The sequence below is a fragment of the Sinocyclocheilus rhinocerous genome, unplaced genomic scaffold (genome assembly GCF_001515625.1).
Source record: "Sinocyclocheilus rhinocerous isolate Xijiao unplaced genomic scaffold, SAMN03320098_v1.1 scaffold63, whole genome shotgun sequence".
NCBI classification, from domain to species: Eukaryota; Metazoa; Chordata; class Actinopteri; order Cypriniformes; family Cyprinidae; genus Sinocyclocheilus; species Sinocyclocheilus rhinocerous.
Window position 1 is genome coordinate 813,168 of NW_015659563.1, and position 16,281 is coordinate 829,448.

At 38.0% G+C, this 16,281-nt stretch overlaps 3 protein-coding genes across 3 annotated transcripts in view; 2 read left to right on the forward strand and 1 right to left on the reverse strand.

Moving 5' to 3' along the window:
- LOC107723969 (protein brambleberry-like) overlaps positions 1-8,352 on the reverse strand; it is a 15,085-nt gene extending 6,733 nt beyond the window's left edge. Inside the window, exons 1-6 of the mRNA XM_016532702.1 lie at positions 8,276-8,352; positions 6,486-6,745; positions 4,407-4,535; positions 3,914-4,099; positions 3,490-3,712; positions 2,196-2,312 (exon numbers count right to left, since the gene is read on the reverse strand). Of these exons, the coding sequence (XP_016388188.1) occupies positions 2,196-2,312; positions 3,490-3,712; positions 3,914-4,099; positions 4,407-4,535; positions 6,486-6,731 (901 nt within the window). The 5' untranslated portion in view covers positions 6,732-6,745; positions 8,276-8,352. The remainder of the gene's footprint in view (positions 1-2,195; positions 2,313-3,489; positions 3,713-3,913; positions 4,100-4,406; positions 4,536-6,485; positions 6,746-8,275) is intronic.
- Positions 8,353-8,430: 78 nt separating this feature from the next.
- faap24 (FA core complex associated protein 24) lies at positions 8,431-12,213 on the forward strand. The gene is made up of 4 exons (XM_016532703.1): positions 8,431-8,784; positions 9,676-9,815; positions 9,916-10,071; positions 11,491-12,213. The coding sequence occupies exons 1-4, from the start codon at positions 8,670-8,672 to the stop codon at positions 11,731-11,733; spliced, it is 654 nt and encodes a 217-aa protein (XP_016388189.1). The 5' UTR covers positions 8,431-8,669; the 3' UTR covers positions 11,734-12,213.
- Positions 12,214-12,282: 69 nt separating this feature from the next.
- LOC107723946 (asc-type amino acid transporter 1) overlaps positions 12,283-16,281 on the forward strand; it is an 11,079-nt gene continuing 7,080 nt past the window's right edge. Inside the window, exons 1-4 of the mRNA XM_016532677.1 lie at positions 12,283-13,016; positions 14,718-14,922; positions 14,998-15,149; positions 15,707-15,832. Of these exons, the coding sequence (XP_016388163.1) occupies positions 12,875-13,016; positions 14,718-14,922; positions 14,998-15,149; positions 15,707-15,832 (625 nt within the window). The 5' untranslated portion in view covers positions 12,283-12,874. The remainder of the gene's footprint in view (positions 13,017-14,717; positions 14,923-14,997; positions 15,150-15,706; positions 15,833-16,281) is intronic.

Below are 16,281 nucleotides of genomic sequence, written 5' to 3' on the forward strand. Positions count from 1 at the left end.
CACACACTGGCCCAGCTAACCAATCACAGCACATTTCGTATTTCAGAAGGCGGGCTTTCATTTGATACAGGAACTATTCGAGCCGTTCATGCCAGACTGGGGAGAGAAGTGTTGTAATAATGTAAAATATGTGAAAATTATGTTTTTCAAATCAACCTAGTATGACAGCCTGTTCTAGTACACCCCCAAAACAAAATCAAGACTTCGTAAAAGAGCATAATAGGACCCCTTTAAACTACTTTTCTTACATTATCACAAACATTCTAAATGAAAACTTACCTCCGACAGAAACGGTCTACTGCCTTTTCTTTTGCATTTAAATCTTAATTTAGCATTTAAAATTAGCGTTTATAAAGAACGTTGTTTTCCTACCTCCACGAATGCCATCTAGTATTGCCTTGTTTATCTAAAAGTGCTCTTCTCCTTTAAACCTAGCCAAAAATCCATAGCCTGTGTTGATTATGAAACACAGTAGACTTTAATTATATGCATTTATGGTGTAATTACTACATTTTCGTGTCAATCCATGTTCATATTTACCGCAAACAATGCGCTGTTACTTTAATTCAGCGCTTGCAGCGGAAACAATCGCTGCACTGCAGCAGACGCACCGCTCCTGGAACGCACTGCAACCGTGTGCAGTGTGAACGCTTTAATCCGTTAACATGAGCGCGGAAAAAACACTCACCGCATACGCACTGCAACCTGGCATTATGCGTGTGTGCATGAGCGCACGGTCTCCAGGAGAGCGCGCGAGTGCTGAATGATTAAACACTGGCAAGAATTAAAAAGAAATGCAATTCATAAACTTTAGTGACGACGCGACACTGCCTCGATTGTGCAAGTGACCATTCCTGTGTCAGCTCGTTTATAGTGCAGACGCGATGTGATTTAAAGTCATTTGCGTATTTTGAGAGGGAAAGAGAGCGCGCGCGGTGATTCACTCATGCGGTTTGTGAAATTATGTCTCACAGAAAGTTTTCAAATTACTTTATAAGTTATTTAATGAAGAAATATGAATTGTACATCACCTAAAGCATTATAATGGTTTTACCCGTGCCGCACAAAGACTGAGACGGTGCAGCTGCATGTCGAGCCAAACCTCTCACAGCAGGCGCGTCATCAGATCGTTTTTTTGAGATCGGCCTTTTTAGAGACCGCCGATCAAACATCAATCGGAGCACCCCTACTATCTATCTATCCATCCATCTATCTATCTAATCTATAAGCCCAGAAAAAAAAGCATCACTGTTTCCACAAAATAAATAAATATTAAAAAATAAGCAGCAAATTCAGTTTCAATAATTGTTTCCTATGATCCCAAAACTGATAAGAACCATTATTATTAATAATAAGGCACCAATAATAATTGATAATTGAGCAGCAAATCAGCATATTAGAATGATTTCTGAAGACTGGAGTAATGCTGCTGAACATTCAGCTTTGATCACAGGAATAAATTACATTTTAAAACGCATTCAAATAGAGCAGTTGTTATAAATTGCAATATTTCACTAGATAACGGTTTACTATATACAGTGGGTACGGAAAGTATTCAGACCCCCTTAAATTTTTCACTCTTTGTTATATTGCAGCCATTTGCTAAAATCATTTAAGTTAATTTTTTTTCCTCATTAATGTACACACAGCACCCCATATTGACAGAAAAACACAGAATTGTTGACATCTTTGCAGATTTATTAAAAAAGAAAAACTGAAAAATGCTCAGTATTTAGTAGAAGCACCCTCTTGATCTAATACAGCCATGAGTCTTATTGGGAAAGATGCAACAAGTTTTTCACACATGGATTTGGGGATCCTCTGCCATTCCTCCTTGCAAATCCTCTCCAGTTCTGTCAGGTTGGACGGTAAACGTTGGTGGACAGCCATTTTTAGGTCTCTCCAGAGATGCTCAATTGGGTTTAAGTCAGGGCTCTGGCTGGGCCATTCAAGAACAGTCACAGAGTTGTTGTGAAGCCACTCCTTCGTTATTTGGAATAAATTACATTTTAAAACGCATTCAAATAGAGCAGTTGTTATAAATTGTAATATTTCACTAGATAACGGTTTACTATATACATTTAAATAAGTGCAACCTTGGGGAGCAGAAGAGACTTTTCAAAAACCAAACAAAAAATAGCATTGTAATTCTTCCAAGCGTTTGACCGGTAATGTATCATTTCAGAAGTAATCACCCATTTTTTCATAGATGTCCTGAGCACTTCCTCGGACCACAGCCAGGTCATCAAGAATCGCCTGATGTCCTTCCTGCACTTCTGCACTCTGATCCTTCAGCTGCCCACTTACATTCTCTGCAAACGTGTAATGGAGATGAAACAAAGATATAAAACATTCTATAGCTACTGGCAGTCAAATATGACTAAGATATGACCAGTTAAGTGACAGATAGCATTAAAGGATTAGCTCAGTTCCAGAATAAAATCTCCTGATAATTTACTCACCCCATGTCATTCAAGATGTTCATGTCTTTCTGTCTTCAGTCGCAAATCATCGGCCATTTTCTTACAAACAAACAAACATACATATATATATATATATACACAAACACTTTTTAACCACAAATGCACATCTTGCACTAGCTCCGCGATGCGCGTCCGCAAATACGTAATCACGTTGGAAAGGTCGCGCGCGGTTAGCTCTTCGTCTGTGTGCTCCGGTTCAGAAAAGGTCCAAAGTGCAGTTTCAGTGCAGCTTCAAAAGGCTCGACACGATCCCAGCCGAGGAATAAGAGCCTTATCTAGCGAAACCATCGGCCATTATACATTATATATATATATATATATATACACACACTTTTTAACCACAAATGCACATCTTGCACTAGCTCCGCGATGCGCGTCCGCAAATACGTAATCACGTTGGAAAGGTCGCGCGCGGTTAGCTCTTCGTCTGTGTGCTCCGGTTCAGAAAGGAAGGGGAGAGCGAAAAACTCCATCTCATTTTCTCCTCCAACTTCAAAAGTGTCCGACATCGTTGTTTTACCTTTGTAAACACTGGGTCGGTGCTTCCGCCTTCGTCACGCGTGACCTTTCCAACATGACTACATAATGCGTGAAGTCGAGCTAGTGCAAGATGTGCATTTGTGGTTAAAATGTATACATTTAAGAAAATGACAGATTGTTTCATTAGATAAGACCCTTATTCCTTGGCTGGGATCGTGTCGAGCCTTTTGAAGCTGCACTGAAACTGCACTTTGGACCTTCAGCCCGTTGATCCCCATTGAAGTCCATTATATGGAGAAAAATCCTGGAACGCTTTCCTCAAAAACCTTAATTTCTTTGCGACTGAGGGAAAAAAAAAAAAAAGACAAGAACATCTTGGATGACATGGAGGTGAGTATATTATCAGGATTTTTTTTATTCTGGAAGTGAGCTAATCCTTTAGCAAAGTTACTATGAAGATATTAAACCACTGAAAGTGAGAATTCACAGGTCACCTTTGAAGCAAGTGCATTTATCTATGACTGACCCATTCTCCGTGTAATGCCCTGAATTAACTGAGCCACTAGTTGCTGCCCGGTGCTGATGAGAACTTTCTCCTGTGCCAGTCTCTGCAGATTTTCACTGATGGAGGTATCCAGCTGCTCTTGCCCTTCCTTTAGGGCCCCTTGCTGGAGCTGTAGGGCGCTGTGACCCTCAAGCAGCTTGTCCAGTGACGCGGCGGTCATCTCCCTCAGCTCTTTCTGACCCTCCTGCAGATCAACAAACACAAAGAGCCATAAAACAGTGAAGTCAACATGAAAGTGCGTTCACAACCCATATTACCCATAATGTGAGATTTCAGAATGAGACAGAAGCACCCAAGCGACCTTTCTTTGGAATAAACATGACATGATTGTGCACAGTAAGACCAGGAGCAAAAGAAACACGAAATTAAGATCTTTATAACACACCTTTAGGTCTTTCATAGCATCTAGTTGACTAGTTGCGGTGGAGATCAGGGCATTGACGGTTAGCTCCGCTCGCTTGCGGAAGTGCTGCTGGCGCGTGGCGTAACACACAGAGCGCGCTCGGTTACTGACAATGTGATATGCATTCCACGTATCCGAGTCCATGTCCGCTGTGCACTCTTTAATAGACTGCAGGGAGAGATAATATTGTAAGTATTTCACTTACAAACAGATCAGCAGATTTAGGACCAATAAAACAGCAAAGTTGTGCCCAATAGGGATGGGCGTATCGATCCGAAGTATCGATATATCGATACTGACGCGAGTATCGAAAGTATCGATACTCAAACAAAAATATCGATACTAAGGTGCGTTTTATTTACCAGTGGTTTTATTTAACAAAAATAATAATAATGCATACAATATGCATTGGATTGGTATCGTATCGAAAACAAAATAAGGGGTATCGCCCATCCCTAGTGCCCATTGACCATACCATTTCTTCAGTGCAAGGGTAAGTCCTGCGACCCTCCACCTCTGATTGGCAGTTGAACAAAGCCACGCCCAGTTTGGCCAGCTGCTCCTCTGACAGGCCGCTGCAAGTAGCTTTGAGCTGAGCAACAACCTATTAAAAAAATTATAATATACATGCGTCTATAAATGCAGAATAACACCTTAAAAGCACCTTCATTTTCTGTGTGCCGGCATATTTCCGATTGAAAGAATAATTCATGGCAGGACATATCAAAGAGCTCAATCCTTTTTATAAAAACAGCCAATACCTAAAAGGAACACTCCACTATTTTTGAAAATAGGCTCATTTTCCAACTCCCCTAGAGTTAATTATCATTGAATCTGATTAGGCCGTTAGCATCTCGCTCAAATGACCAAAGAGTTTCTATATTTTTCCTATTTAAAACTTGACTCTTCTGTAGTTACATCGTGTACTAAGGCGCTGCGTAATATCGTAGTGCCTGCTGCACCCATGGTACGGCAGCAAAGTTCCTTGATTATTACGCCGGAATGAGAGTATAGTTCCAAGCCATATCGCAACTTTTCATTTTCCGTCGGTCTTAGTACACGATGTAACTACAGAAGAGTCAAGTTTTAAATAGGAAAAATAAAGAAACTTTTTGGTCATTTTTGAACGAGATGCTAACGGTCTAATCAGATTCAATGATCTATGCTAAGCTACAGCTAAAAGTGCTACCGCCAGACCCGGAGATCGGCTGAATGGATTCGAAAACGGTAAAACTCAACTGTTTCACTCTAGGGGAGTTGGAAAATGAGCCTATTTTCAAAAATAGTGGAGTGTTCCTTTAAATCGCTCACTATCCTCAATATAGTGCACTACGTGCTATTCACCACACAAAAATTAGTAAATGTGTGTACAAGCAACCTAATTCAGACAGAGCTTTAGCATCTTTTTAATAATGTAGAGGGTTAGAGACAATTTAGATGCTATATTTGATTGGACATAAAATCTGATGAGAAGCTGAAGTGCAGAATGATGTCGTCAAAAGTTTCGATTCATATTGGTTGTAGAGAAATACTGTAAATTTTTAATGCATATATCATCTAAATGCCAATTTTGACACTTCTTTTGGAGCAAAACAGTTTACATATCATACGTTCACATACATAACTTAAGGCTAATGCATTCATATTGAAAGTCACGAAACTTAAATTGTGATTCCATGGGGACTTTATTAGATTCTTAAAGGTGACAGTAGCCTAATAAATGAATGCGTCCTTGGTTTTACCTCATTTGCATACTTGATACTGCTGTTAGATACAGTCAGCGCTGGGTAGTAACTGATTACATGTAATCTGGATCATGTAATCAGATTCCAAAAGATAAGTACTTGTAATTAAACTAGGGCTGCAACTAACGATTATTTTGATAATCGATTAGTTGGTCGATTATTTTTTCGGTTAATCGATTATGGGAATCGTTGTCGGTGATTTTCATAATCTATAATTGGTTTTATCGATTAGTTGTTGCAGCCCTAAATTAAACTATTACATTTTAAAATGCTCATATTCAGATTAGTTACTTTTTTTATAAATGACATGATTCCATATTATTCACACATGGCAGTACATTATTCATAATTTGATTCTCCCTAATTATGTTTTTCCTCTTTTACATTTCCAAAAGTCATTATTGTTTTCATATGTATGAATTATTATTATTATTATTTTTTTTTTTTAACAACTCGCAGAACCCACTGCGGTTCTTACATTAAGCCCAGTTTGGGAAAACCTGGTTTAATGTAACGTTTTAATGCATTTTATGATGTTGATAACAACAAATGGAATTTATATTTTCTTTCCCTTTGCTTTTTTTATATCAATATACTGTGATGGTAAGTTTGAAATAAGTTTGATAAAAAAAAGTGAAATTCACCTTTTGGTGAATTTGGTGACAAACTGCTTTGAAGCAGTATGTATTGTATATAGCGCTATTTAAAGAAAATTGGCTTGACATGGCTGTTCTATTGCCTGTAATTAACTGATTGTTGATTGTGAAATGATTAAAAGTAACATGCCATATACATTGTGCAGTGCTTACCCGGAAATGGCAGCTATCCAGTGGACTGAGTTCCATCTGCTTTGCTTCTGCCAAAAACTTCTCATCAACAACACTCATTTCAAAGGCCGGAGTCTCTCCGTGGAGCAGAATCGGGGCAATAGTTTCCTCTGGAGGAGGAGGAGCAGGAGCAGGAGCGGGTGCAGACGTCTTCAGCCAGTCAAAGAAAGCATCCACCTCACCACACTGCATGCTGAACACCCACAGCATCACAAACCAAAGCCCCATCCTCAGCAACCACCCTGCACACAGAAGACCAGCACATGTGTAAAACACCACACACAAACATTTCCCTTTCGTTCGGTTGCTCCTGAAAACATTTACTAGCTGGCAACGTAAAACACATTAAATATGTGCAGCATGCTGATCATTTAAAAACATGCTGTATTTTCAATTTTTAAAACAAACCAACAAATACACTGCCGTTTAAAAGTTTGGGATCAGTAAGATTTGTAATGTTTTTTAAAGACGTCTCTTCTGCTCATCAAGGACGCATTTATTTGACCCAAAATACAGAAAAACAGTAATATTGTGAAATATTACCATTTAAAATAGGGGTTTTCTACTTTAATATATTTTCAAATGTATTGTATTCCTGTGATCTGCAGCTGAATTTTCAGCATCATTACTCCAGTGTCACGTGATCTTCAGAAATCATTCTAATATGCGGATTTATTAGTGTTGAACCCGTTGTGCTGCTTCATATTTATTTGGAACCTGCGATTCTTTTTTTCAGTATTATTTGATAAATAAAAAGAACAGCATTTATTCAAAATAGAAATATTTTGTAAACAATATACACTACCTTTCAAAAGTTCGGGGTCAGTATTTGTATTTTTATTTTGAAAGAAATTAATGCTTTTATTCAGCAAGGACATGTTAAATTGATAGAAAGTGATGATAAAGACTTGTATTGTTAGAAGAGATTTCTATTTTAAATAAATGCTGTTCTTTTGAACTTTATTCATCAAATAATCCTGAAAGATGTCACAAGAAATCATATATTATACTGATTTCTGAAGATCACGTGACACTGAAGACTGGAGTAATGATGCTGAAAATTCAGCTTTGATCACAGCAATATATTACATTTTACAATATATTAAAATCGAAAACCATTATTTTAAATGGTAATAATATTTCACAATATTACTGTCTTTCTGTATTTTTGGTCAAATAAACGCAGCCTTGATGAACAGAAGAGGCTTGATTAAAACACGTTAAAAAATGTACCGATCCCAAACTTTTGAACAGCAGTGTATATAAATGCATTAAAAGATAAGATAGACTTTTTTAAGATAGAAAAAGAAAACAAATACACTAAAGGGAAGAAGATGCAGAAAGGCTACAACAGAAGCAGAACAATGTCAATGTGTTGCCAAAATAAACGCGTAAGGAAAACAAACACTAAGTCACTTACAGAGATGTATTACTCTACAAATGGGTCTATCAGAAAATGTTCCACCTGCTATTAAAGGCAAGTGTGCAGCATTGATGGTAACGTGAGGTCTGGCTGAAACATGTCCGGGCTTAGATCCTTCTCTCCCAGCTGACTGAATCACAGAGGGCCACCCAAACTAAACGCTCACATCTCACCGTGCATCTCTGGTTCGAGCAAACTGAGCTGGACTTCTACAGCGTGCATTTTATTCGGAAATGCATGTTATAAAATTAATATAAGAATTATAATTTACATTCATATATAACATTCAAATTTACAATTCAATTCCGATTGCATTGAACGCCCGTATTAACACATGCTCTGCACTTACCTCAACACGCACTGCAGAGTCTGCTAAATAAAAGTTTCAGAGGAGATTAATCCCAACACACGTCTATCCAACACTCATCTAAACGCTCCGGTAAGGATTCAACTGTTTAAATGGACTCACGGCAGCCAATCAGCGGCAGCGGGGTGCTACAGAAACATCGCGATATTTGCTGGTTAAAACAGGCGCGAGATTTGACGAGACTTGTGTGTTTCGTGAAACCGGGAAGTGGGCGATTGCTAAAGATAAATAAAATGCTAATAAAAGCTATTTGTTGTCGTGTTTATTAGCGTTCATTATGTAAGAATCCGTTGTAACTCTACGGCGACCCCAAGCGAGAAGCAGGGATGCTATTGTTGGAGTGTACGGATGTTGTTTACACTCAGTGTTGATTGTTATGGAGTGTAACGTTAAACCGGTTCCCGCGACGCTCCTGCACGCGGCTCCTCCGTACGGACACATACTCACTCACGAGAGGTGGAGGGGCTCGACGCTCGTGCGGAGTCTCAAAGGTTGGTATTATTCACACACTTGTGTGTTTTTGGACTCTTCTCACTTCTAACACTTCACAGAGCAAACAGAAAATAAACACGCTTAAAACACACTTTCACACTCACACTAGTCATTTAACTTGATATCATTAACATTTGTAGAATTGAAACGTGACCGATACGTTTGTTTCGCTTTATAGCAATATTTATAATTAATATTGTATGTATCCTAGGTACACGCATTCAAAGCAGCTTTACAGTACAAACCTGGGTCACTAAATTCAGTTTCAGTAATCAAGCAGTGTTATTTTAGTATCACTGAGAGTTTAGTTCATATATATGCTTTCATGTTAAAGTTTTAGTCATTTTGTTGTGTATTTTTTTTTTAGCATTTTTATCAGCTTTTGTTGTTTTTAAATTTGTCTATATATTATATTTATTTTATTTCAGTTTTAGTTATTTTAAAACATCAATTTATACTAAACGTAAATGAGAAGTGTTGTATTGGAAACTAGCTGTAATATAATATCCATAGCTATAATATTTCTATTGCTGAATTAATATTTTGTGGTCTGGGCCTGGGTTAAACAATACATTACCCAGGCCTAGGGAAAAAAAAAAAAGTAACTATATATATATATATATATATACATTTTCTTCTTAGACACCATTATATATACATGCATGGTTCATCAGCAGTTTCTACTTCTCCTGTACAGTGATCAATTAATGCAGCATTTCCATCAAACTATGTATGTCTTTCTTTATTAAGATCCGTGTTTGCTTATAGTCTTATGTGTTGCAATTTTGTAAATATTAGTATAATCAATGGTCTGGTCTAGTTCTTCTTTAATATGAGATGCAGCCTGAATGCACTTAATAATGTTGCTAAAACAACTTCTGTCTTGTCAGGGAGCGTGAAGACGATCTTTGAGGAGGAGCTGGGTGTCGTGGACTTCTGTCTCAGTAATAAAACCTGTGTCCTTTATGTGTCAGAAAGCGATTTGGTGGCAGGAAACAGCTACAGGAGGAATATTGTCCGATTTAGAAATGTAAATCACTGATTAGCTCTGATCAGATTGTGATATTTTGGAATTGTTATATTATGATGATTTATGGTCAAACAAAACCGAACTGGCCTTATTCTTGTAGGCGAACAGCGGTCTGCAGGCTATTGTGATTGTGGAAAAGACTCACCTGAGCGAGCAGTACTTCAGCGGATTGCAGAAGTTTGTGGTTTTGGAGCTTGGTTTGACTCTGCTGCCTGTGTCCACCGCTCCTGAAGCAGCTCAGCTCATAGCACAGCTGGTGAGTGAATGCCACATCTTTTTATTTGTATGTAATAGCATACTTGTACACACACAATGATGTATTTTGATTATGAGAGTGTGTTTTTGTGCTGGAACCATGGCTGCTTTAGGCCAGTCTAATGCTGCGTTCAAGTCCTCCTGGGACGTTCGTACTTACGAGTTGACAATCGTAATTACGACGTCAGGTGCGTTCAAGTCAGTTTAGTCGGCACAAGATGGCGGTGTACCTTCTTTTAATAAATGACAAGAAAACACAACAGGGTCTGTTAACTCTGCTTATAGAAAATGAAGAGCAAAGAATTCGCATCAGGTGTGTTTTGCGTTTTTAATATTTTTAAAACTATGAATCGGATCATTGAATCATTGACTCAAATGATTTGTTTAAAAGCACAAATTCATTCAAGTACAAAACATTTTAGTTTTGCTATGGCTTTTTTGGAACTGTTTTCGTTGGCGAAACAATATTGTAACTCACTCAGTATTAACTTATCATTTGTTGAACTGTTGTATAAAATGTATGAATCGGATCATTGAATCATTGATTTGTTTAAAAGCACAAATGCATTCAAGTACAAAACATTTTAGTTTTGCTCTGGCTTTTTTGGAACTATTTTTGTTGGCGAAACAGACAATATTGTAACTCACTCAGTATTAACTTATCATTTGTTGAACTGTTGTATAAAATCAATATCACATCCACAATCACGCTCATGTACTGGTATTCTGGAAAGCTGCACTCTTCAGTGCACAACTGCACTCAAGCAGGATGGATCCATGCTTTTAATGCTGTTTATCGTAGCCTCAGTTTCTTGTTCTTAGCTGACAGGAGTGGCAGCTGCTGTGGTCTTCTGCTTCAAGGTTTGACATGTTGTGTGTTCAGAGATGTAACGAGTGATTATTTGAGTTATACTGTTGCCTTTCTATCAGCTTGAACCAGTCTGGCCATTCTCCTCTGACTTCTGACATCAACAAGGCATTTTTGCACACAGAAATGCTGCCTACTGGATATTTTCTCTTTTTATGACCTTTCTCTGTAAACCCTAGAAATTGTTGTGCGTGAAAATCACAGCAAATCAGCAGTTTCTGATATACTCAGACCACCAATAACCATGCCACTTTCGAAGTCACTTAAATCACTTTTCCTCTCCGTTCTGATGCTCGGTTTGAACTTCAGCAGATCATCTTGACCATGTCTACATGCCTAAATGCATTGAGTTGCTGCCATGTGGTTGGCTTATTAGATATGTGCATTAACGAGTAGTTGAACAGGTGCACCTAATAAAAGATATATTCTTGATCATCCTGTTGGATTTATACAAAACATTTCTGCAAAGCCATATGTTCTTCAGACATCGATGTAAAAATATATGTTTCAGTGCTGTTCACTGAGAGATCCTAACGCATTCGTCCTCCGCAGGTTCTTGAAGAGAACAAGGAGAACCCATTCCGCAGGAAGAGCGTGTGCAGACTGCTGGAGCCACTGGTGTTGAGTCTGGTTCAGCAGATTCCTGGCGTTGGAAAGGTGAAGGCCATGCAGCTCCTCCAGCGATTCCCCAGTATCCATCAGCTCAGTGGAGCTTCAGTGCATGAACTGGAGCCCATAGTGGGACAGGCCACAGCCCAGCATATCACCGCATTCTTCCACAAGCAGTTCACATAGGAATGCATGTTACAAAAATATGCAAATAAACAGCATTTCAGCACTTTTTAAGCCATGCCTTGGATGTAATCGTGCTGATATTTTCAGTGTATTTCTATGAAACTGCCATATTTTACGAAGTAGTAAAACACACAGTGATATTGTAGAATTTTGCCACACATTATATCAATTTCTGCAATTAACATTAGGACTTTCAACAAAAAGACAGAAGGTGGCGCTAAAGACTCACAACATTGCATGTAGTGTTTGTTCCTTAGCCCCATCCCACTTCAAAGTGGGAGTTGTTGTTCTGTTCCTGTTCATTTATATATTTGCGTATCTTTATTTGAGTTCCACAGAATAAATAAATAAAAAAATGCTATGGGGCATTTGCAGAAACAAGGGATGATATTAATAACTAATGTGTTTGTTGTACAGTTGGGCCTGAGACCACATTGATCATTTGAGATTTTCATTTAAACTTTGTGATGAAGTTATTATTATTATATTTAAAAATAAAATGGATAAGCATAAGGACAAAATAAAAAACAAATACTTAAGATTCTGCTGGCAGAGCTTCATTCAGCCTTCCTGCTGGACTACAAAGCAGCTCACTCTCAACGGCTTTCCTCGGGGAGATCAGCTGAAAACGGGCCTCCTTTATCTGCATGCAGAGAAAAGCTACAGCCACAAATTCACGACTTGACTTCCTAAATTCCACACTGGGGATCCTTTCAGGACGAACGAGGAGACCTCTGCGCTGCAAACACACGTCTGTGTGCATGCGGGATCACCCTGTACCCGTCCTTTCAGCTGCTCTTCTATAGATCCTTTTATTGACTGAAACTGCCTCAGTAAACATGCCATAAACTGTTTAACTAGGTTAACTTGAGTATCTGTTGCTGCCCTTTTGAGGGGAAAAAAGTGTGTGTGTGTGTGTGTGTGTATAATTTAATTTTTTTTTAAGTGCAGAGGTCATATTGTTGTATCAATTGATGGTTTTGTGAAACGCCAGGCCAATGCGCACCGCGTGCGTGGATCAGTCGTGCCGCGCGCTCGTTAACATTCTATCCGGAGAGCGCGCGGTGCGGCGCCTGCGCGGCCTTTTCACCGTGTTCAGTCCTCTGAAGCGAGCTGAAGAGAGGAAGCCCAGCTCTCTGAAATGGTTGGAGTAGAGCGGAACAGGACCGAGGCTCAGAGGAGCATCATGAAAGACAGCGAGCTTAAACGAGACTCCGGCATCCCTGAGCGCGTGACGCTCAAGAAGGAGATTGGACTTCTGAGCGCCTGCGCGATCATCATTGGTAACGAAAGTTTATAACTCGTTTTCGTTTTGATTGTGGGCCATTCTTCCAACATGTAAACATATCAAGACTTATAAAGACAAATGCATCACCGATATTCGCCATTTTGTTAGTCCACATTTATGTGGACATTTATATTTGGTGATTTTATGAACACTAAAACACACATTATGGACTTTTTTGCGTTTTAATCCATGTTAAATATTTCTTACCATAGATTAGCTAGTGATTGCTTTATTTTCCTTTATTATAGACTATTAATTGCTTATTATTTATTATATATTATTATTAGTTTTAATTGTGTTTATATATATATATATGTATACACACACACAGTATAGCTCTTTAGTATATTTAGTTAATAACATAGTAACTGATCGTTTTGTTTTCCTGTATTACGTTATATATTTGATTTCTTTATTCCCCAGTTACATATTTATTCATCAATTTATTCATTGTCTGTCTTAAAATCTATTCTCGGATAACAAAGTACAATACAGTACAAACAATTAAGTGTAAAAAACAACAACTTAAGTTTGCAGATATTTTTTAATTTTATATGTTTACTTATGTCTAAATTCAGTGTTGGGGAAAGTTACTTTTAAAAGTAATGAATTACAATATTGCGTTACATCCTAAAAAAGTAACTAATTACTTTACTTAGTTACTTTTTTATGGAAAGTAATGTGTTATGTTACTTTTGCGTTACTTTTTCTCATCTGCCTTAGCCTCATTTTTCTCTCTCTTCGGAAACAAACATACAACAACAACAACAAAAGAAACACAAATGTTATGTTTATCTAAAGTCATTTTTGCTTATTAGTACGGTTGATCATTGAAGGTCAACAGCAAAGATACTGGTGAATAAAATGGAATTAAATACATAAAGGATATTTGTGGTTAAGGCTAGATGGCAAAAACTACTGGGCATGCGCACATCAATATAGCGTAATTTTTCTCACACTGTACAACAATAATGACTACAGGTGCATCTCAATAAATTAGAATGTCGTGGAAAAGTTCATTTATTTCAGTAATTCAACTCAAATTGTGAAACTCGTGTATTAAATAAATTCAATGCGTGTTGTTAGCTTCCGTTTTTTGCTGTATCCCTTCTAGCCACAATATTTGTGTTATTTAACATGTTTGCTTCATGTCCTGAGTTTGCATTTGACTGTTTTTATTCATTTTGAGAAATACTGAATCTGTTTTTATGCAAGTGAGATGAGTAAATGCATGTTCACATTTAGTCTAGATCTACAGTAACATCATGTTCTCACAGCGCACACAACGCCTCTGAACTCACTCCTGATTTCTCTCAACATGAGGACAGGAGAGCTGCCAGTCAATACATGATAAAACAAAGTATCTGGCGTTACTTATTTGAAAAAAAATAATGTTCTTTTTAGCAACATCATATGACCCCTTTAACGTCTTTGACCCACATACATAAATACATACCAGTGTGTTTTTATTGTGTTCACTAGTTGAACCAAGAGTGTTTACTTGTGTGCTTATAAAGTGGCATTCAGATGGTTATGCAAATGTAATAATAATCACCATCATCATCATCTATATTGGCTAATAAAATATAAAGCTGTGAATGTGAAATATTCTGAACAGAAAAAGACACCAGGCTTGCTCTATGCATCACTGGGCCCGTTCAGGAAATGACAGTCACATATTTCTCTCTCTTCTCAGGTAACATTATTGGCTCAGGGATCTTCATCTCTCCTAAGGGTGTTCTGGAGCATTCGGGTTCGGTTGGCCTGGCGCTGGTGGTGTGGGTGTTAGGAGGAGGCGTAGCTGCTCTGGGCTCCCTTTGCTATGCTGAACTAGGGGTCACCATCCCTAAATCTGGGGGAGACTATTCCTATGTCACAGAGATCTTTGGCGGTCTCATGGGGTATGACAGGGCCATGTATGATCTACTAAACAATGAATGAAAGTCATATGCTGAATGTGTTGTGCTGCTCTCTAGGTTTCTGCTGTTATGGAGTGCAGTATTGATCATGTATCCCACCACACTGGCAGTCATCGCTCTCACGTTCTCCAACTACGTGCTTCAGCCTGTTTTCCCATACTGCATTCCTCCATACATAGCCACACGCATGCTGTCCACTATCTGCATACGTGAGTGCTTGACTTCTCTATGTTACAGTTTATTTCTCGAAACAGCTCGCTGTTAAACGTGGACAGAGTCAAATGGCTTTAGATTGTTTTCGGTTTTCTGGATTCTTTGATGAAGGTTCAAAAAAGGCTAATCACCACTGCTTAATTCATTAATTAATTACAAAGATTCTAGTTATTGTAGATGTGTATGTATATATATATATTTTTTTTTTTTTTTATTATTTATTTATTTATTTTTTGTTTTATTTTTAAAGTATTTTAATTTTGGTTTTAAGTAAATACTCTTTTCTTGGAACCGTGCCAGCAGCACTCGACGGCTCCGTGCTGGAGTGGTGTGGCTCTGTAGCATGTGATTGCTGCATTAGCTCTCATTATTCAAGGTTCCCACATTTCTGTCACCACACAAGTATTTCCTGATGCCAACAAGACATATTTCTAACATGAAACTTTAGTCGCATCGTTAGAAAAACACTGAATTTGAAGTCATGCATTGAAGTGAATCAATCAAGACATTATATTTTATGTTGTTGTGTGTGTGTGTGTGTGAATGTTTGCAGTGTTTTTGACATGGGTGAACTGCTACAGTGTGCGTTTGGCCACACGGATCCAGGACGCCTTTACCATGGGGAAGCTTCTGGCTCTGGGGCTCATCATTACTGTCGGTTTAGTGCAGATCTTTGGAGGTGAGAGCGTCACGTATATTTACATGGATATCTAGAGACCCAGATGTTAATAAGGTATGATTCATTGAAAAGTTTATAGTTAATTAATTAGAATCATAAAAAGAACATCAACATGTAAATAAATAAATCAATAAGCAATTATCAGTTCAATCTTCTATTAGTAAATATAGTAAATGCCGTAAAGGAATAGTTCACCCAGAAATGAAAATTTACTCAACTTCAAGTCATTCCAGACATCATCTTTTATGTTCCACAGAAGAAGGACAGTCATGCAGGTTTGTAACGACATGAAGTTCAGTAAATAATGACAGAGTTTTCATTTTTGGATGAAGGATCCCTTTAATAAGGATTTTTTTTTGTGAATTCTGCATTTTATGGATAGATGTGGCTCAACATAATGGAGCTGAGCAAACTGCTCTCAAGAAAAGTCTGAAAATCTTTATATATAT

Coding starts and splice junctions, on each gene's coding strand:
- faap24 (XM_016532703.1), top strand. CDS start 8,670: ATGGAGTGTAACGTTAAACCGGTTCCCGCGACGCTCCTGCACGCGGCT. Junction 9,816..9,915: donor ATATTGTCCGATTTAGAAAT/GTAAATCACTGA, acceptor TTATTCTTGTAG/GCGAACAGCGGTCTGCAGGC. Junction 10,072..11,490: donor CTCAGCTCATAGCACAGCTG/GTGAGTGAATGC, acceptor CGTCCTCCGCAG/GTTCTTGAAGAGAACAAGGA.